Below are 5,507 nucleotides of genomic sequence, written 5' to 3'. Positions count from 1 at the left end.
AAAAAAAAAATCCATTCCACTAGAATAAAATCCAGTTCCCTGCCACAGTCCAGAAAGCTGTCTAAAGTGTATTTCCTGCCTAACCCTAACCTTGTTTTTTCTTTATTAAGTAAGTGATGCTTTTTTTAATCTGTCTATATCTTGGTATTTTTGAACTTCCATTATTTTTTATAAACAGGGGAAATAGTTTAAGCTCTCTACACAAATGATTAAGACCCAGAAGAATGCCCCTAATCTAATCCACTCATATTTTGGTTAAGGAAACTGAAAGAAATGAAACAATTGTTCAAAGCTTGTATGACAAATAATTCCCCCTCATTGCGTATTTGCCTCTTTTTCCCTGTCACCTCCCTCAACATCAGAAACTTCTGTTCTGCTATCAGTGTTATCTAGTTATAATTATTTTGCTTTGTCAGCTCACCTGTTTTGCTAGTTTAAATTACGTACACATGTGAAATAATCCAATATTTGTTTTTACCTTTCTGCCTGTCTTTGCTGTGTATAATCCTCTCAAGTTCCTTCCATTTTGCTATAAATGGCAAGGTTCTATCTTTCCTCATAGCAGAAGAGTATTCCATTGTGTATATACTATACTATAATTGATGATGAACATTTGACTAAATATTTGTCATTCTTCTGTCCATTATTTAAACAAGCTCCTTCAGTTTTTGGAGTTGAATGAATGAGACCTTTGTATATACTTTAGATATTAAGCCCTTGTTGGTTGTGTGAATTTTCTAGTCTATAGGATATCTTTTTAGTGTGCTCATATAATCTATTTCTATGTAAACACTTTAATTTGAGGTAATCCAAATTGTTTCTCCAAATTTTTGCTCATGTAATCCTAATTATTTCTTTAGAAAATTCATCTCTAAACATAGCCACCCTAGGGTAATAGGGATTCAACTTTTGGATTTGAAGGAGCCACAAATATTCAGTCCATAACAGTTGCTATTGTCGATGGAATTGTTTTCTTAGCTTCTCTTTTCAGTTATTTTTTCAGACTTTTAATACTAATGCCAACTCCAGTGGGCCGCTGTTACCAGCTTCCTATGATAGTCTCTTACTCACCTTCCTATCTCTCTCTCATATTCTTTATGTTATTTATGATTTTCCCCATTGATTTATTGATAAATCAATGTGTGTCTGGCAATATGAGAAATAATGAAGAAGTGTGGCTTGATTCCTTGTCCTCAAAGATTTCCAGTACAGTGTAAAAGACAAATCATCTTGTGGAATAATAGGAAGCAATTTATGAGCCTATGTAATCACATTTTGCACCGTGTGGCTCATGCATTAGGATGTCAGTTCTCTAAGAGTAGGTCTTTCCTGCTGTGCCCATGCCTGTACCTCCAGCCTCTAGATCAGTGTAAGAACAAGATCTGAGCTCAGTAAAAGAATTTTGAGGGAACTCAGCATTCTTCCTCTTCGGAGTATCCTCTGGAGGAAGTTAGCCCTCCCATCACACTGGAAGATGATTTCTAGGGGGTCTGCTTTGCAAAAAAGACCTCCCTGAGAACCTTGGGGCTGTCTCACTGGCTCAGGTTACAACTGAATTATAGACTCACAGTACACAGTACACACACAGTACACATCTCTCAACAAGTATCCTGGTGTCTTTCTAAAATAAGTTCTTACATAAATAGATCCTTGGTAAGTTCTACCAAGTAAACTAACTGAGAAGAGCAATACAAAGGAAGAGGGAGAAAGCATGGCTTTGGGAAAAGGGGGAAATTTCCTGGAAACCTCCAAACTGACAGCCAGCACATGATGTCAGTGATTTTAGATTCCAGGAAAGAAGCTGATGTCCAAGTAAATGGTGCTTGAGCTGATCTTTTAAAAAGATGACCTATTTTTTAAAATTACAAGATCATGGCAAAAAAATAAAAACAAATAAATCCCTGTATAATGAAGAAAGTAAACTATCTGTAAACTATAACTCAGAGATAACTATAATTACCTTATAAGTGACATGTCATTTTATTTGAACTTAACAGAAGGAAAATCAATCAACCATTAGGTAAATATTTCTTCAAAATGAGATATTGTCTCTTGAAAGGAGTCATCTGAAATTAAATAAGAGCCATATAAAGAGGTTGGGATTATTTTAGAGGTTCAAAGCCTGGGGCAATTTGGCTCCTCAGGGATATTTTGGCAATGTCTGGAGATGATTTAGTTACCACAACTTGGAGAAAGAGGTGGTCAAAGACCAGGATACTGCTAAGTCTCCCACAATGTACAAGATTATACTGCCATCAAAGAATTATCCGGCCCCAACTGTCTACTGTCCCTGAAGAAACCCTGGGTGATTGCATAGTTGTGTTGGTTTAAAATAGCATATATATTTAAAATGCCTTAAGTTTTTTCTGGTTAGAAAGACATAGTTTTTTCAGGAAATAGTGGAGTAGTTGATTGAGAGCATGACCTCTACTCAAGTGGCTGAAGTTTGAACCCTGACTTTTGCCACTTATTAGTAAACTGACCTTGACCTTTGGGCAACTTCTTTAGGCTTCAGTTTCCTTGTTTGTAAAATTATGATAATGCTAAACCTATCTCATCCAGTTGTAGTGAAGACTAAATATGCTAATATAAGTGTTAAGTCAAGCATTTCTATGCTATGCTCCCATAGAAATATTTGCAGTGATGACAATGGTGAAGACCCACTATAAACCTATAATCTTTAAAACTTCAGAGAATTACATTATTTAAGACAACTAGTGAATTTTACAATATCGTAACACATGGTTCACTTCGTAGTTAGATCTTGACTTTCTTATTCAGCCTTTTGTTTTTCCTGGAGTTTCTAATCTTTTTCCTTTTTTCCTGTTGGTTATATGAGATATTTATCTTCATCTCATTGACAGTAAGCTGGAGTAGATTTAAATGCTTCTATAAAGAAGCCTATAATTCACTATAGAGCCCAGTTCCCGTAAAGCTCTGGACTTTAAATATTTACTGCTCAATGTTCCCCATTTCCTATGTCCCTTTTTTCTAAAATCTCATTCCTCCAAGGATCAGTTCCACCAGAGACTCACTGCTCTCAATATTCTAACTTCTGTATGACCATTTTTTTTCCAGTGTTCTTTTTGGAACTACATGAAATCCTAATGATTACCTCCTATACAATGTACTTTTGTCCAGCCCACTTGCTCTGGTGTGACCATCAGGCACTCCTCCATTCCATCTCCTTTCCAGGAAGAGCTTGCCTGTCTGGGACATGATTATTCAGCTTTGGTTGAACCCCACAGGTGCTGCACAAGGCCAAGTATGGCCCAATATGGAAAACCCACATAGGGCCTCAGCCCTTTGTGAACCTGGCCAGTGCCCCACTCCTGGAGCAAGTAATGCGGCAAGAGGGCAAGTATCCAGTACGGAATGACATGGAGCTATGGAAGACACACCGGGACCAGCATGGCCTGGCCTATGGGCCCTTCACCACGTGAGCTGGGGCCAGAAGGGACTAGAACAGGGCCCTAGAGGACCAGGCCCAAGGATAGTGGCACAGGGCAACCAGAGGGATAATGAACAGAATAGGAGGTCCCTACATGCTCTAAGTCTAACAGTCTAGCAAGTGTGGGTGGGATGGGCTGAATCCCAGGGAGCTTTTCTTCTAATATATTGTATTACTTTGGATATAGGAATCATTTTCCCTTCCGCAGTCTTATGTTTCTCATATGTAAAGTGCAAAATTTGGGCTAGAGTATCTCCAAGAATTTCTACTTCTGTTATTCTATTATGGTTGAAAGTATATCAATTCAAATAATAATGGGTCACACCTACTTATTGGTGAAACTGTATAATCTCCATATTATTTGGGAGTGCTCAACTTAAATGAGAAAATATTTCCCAAATAATGTCTTGTATACTAATTTTTAGATACCACTTTCATGGATGTTTTCTACTTCAGCCTTGAAGTTTTACTTAGAAAAGTTAAGACTATTTTGACAGTGATAAACTGAAGGATGGGATGAACGTGTTATATACACATATGCTGATTGAGGTCAATAACTGAGAATCTTTGATGACAGCCATTTCTCATGCCAGTTTGTAATGGGTATATACAGTTTTTTAAAAAATAAAATAATAGTTTATTTTTACATCATTTTGTGCATTTTCCATCTCAGTTGCAATTCCCTTGGACTTCCCATCACCAAATCACTTTACAGGTTTTTTTTTTAAGATTTGTTTAGTTATTTATGAATACAGGAATTGGGGTGTCAGTCAGAGGTGGGAGGTTAGTGAGAGGATTCACCAGAGACAGAGTGGGGAGCAGAACAGGCAGATGTAGTGAAATACACTGCTGAGGGGAGCAGTGGGTGAGACCCGAGAGGTCTGCTGCACCATGTGGGTCAGCCCCCTGGCTGGGGATCCAACTCTGCTCAGGGGCTGTGGACAGCTTCGCAGTGCTGTGCTAGAACCCCTTGCACCACCAGGAAGGCCCTAAATTACAAGTTTCTTTTTGCTATCCTATATTAACAGAGGTCCTAAAACAATGATTGGGTTTTTACTTTTCCTGATTGCTTGACATCAAAGTCTCGATCACTTTTTAAAGTTTAGATTAAAATGGATCCTGGTAGAGGTACTAGATAATAACCATGTCTGTGACTTTGCTAGGCATCAGAATAGTTGCTCCACATTTACTATTTCATTTTATCCTTGAAACAAGTCCATCAAATAGGACTCATTCTAGAATTAAGAAATTGAGACTCAGAGAGGTTGTGTTTCACTTGACAGAAATGATCAATAAGCAGTAGCGGTATAGAACACACTGATTCCAGAATTAAAGAAGGGACTGCTTTTTGGACACTTTTGGAAAGAAAACGATGTGGTTAGAGGGCTGATTTTTTGTCTCTGATGCTTGTTCATTCCTTCCCCCATAGCGTGTTACTTCCCGTTTCTTGATTCTTCCACAGGTGAACACGAACAGTTTCAGAACTTAAACAATAATTCCTGGGCCTTCTAGCCAAAGTTCTTGGAAGAGAAAAGAGCATGTCTGTTCATTAAGAGCTCTTTTTCATCTCAATTGTAATCCCCGTGGGCTTCCCATCACCAAGTCACCCATGTGCCATCACATTAAGAGCTCTTTAATTTGATATCTGGCCCTGAAGTCAAGATTTGGGCCTCAGGCTAGGCTATCTCAGGACTTGATGGCTCGGATTTAGAATTGGACTAAACTACATCTTCACCCTTTGTGATCTGTTTTTACTTTCTCACTCAAACCAGTTTCCTAACTATAGTATACCATGTGAATGTATTTGTAAGTTAGTTTTAAAGTTTATGATGATATTTTGCTTTTTACATATATATTTTTTAAAGTCTCATTTTTTGACACATTGCTTTCCCAACAAATATCTTAACCACCACAGAAATGCTCTCATTTAAGTTCCAACAAATGGGTTTATTTATGATCTTCAGGAATACTTTTTTTGTAGGGTTTCCCCATGTAATAAAACTCCTGGCATTTGAGATTCATTTAAATACTTTTTTAAAACAGGCCCTCCCTGGTG

The 5,507-nt window shown here is 37.8% G+C and overlaps 1 protein-coding gene across 1 annotated transcript in view; it reads left to right on the top strand.

The window, feature by feature from the left end:
- The window catches only part of LOC101624913 (sterol 26-hydroxylase, mitochondrial), a 29,800-nt gene that overhangs the window by 19,709 nt on the left and 4,584 nt on the right, over positions 1-5,507 (top strand). The window contains exon 2 of the mRNA XM_004674283.2: positions 3,249-3,439. Within this exon, the coding sequence (XP_004674340.1) occupies positions 3,249-3,439 (191 nt within the window). The remainder of the gene's footprint in view (positions 1-3,248; positions 3,440-5,507) is intronic.

This window comes from Condylura cristata, unplaced genomic scaffold (assembly GCF_000260355.1).
Source record: "Condylura cristata isolate star-nosed mole 26May11 unplaced genomic scaffold, ConCri1.0 scaffold00002, whole genome shotgun sequence".
Classification (NCBI taxonomy): Eukaryota; Metazoa; Chordata; class Mammalia; order Eulipotyphla; family Talpidae; genus Condylura; species Condylura cristata.
Note: the sequence above shows the minus strand (reverse complement) of the source record. Positions and strands in the feature narration are given on the sequence as shown.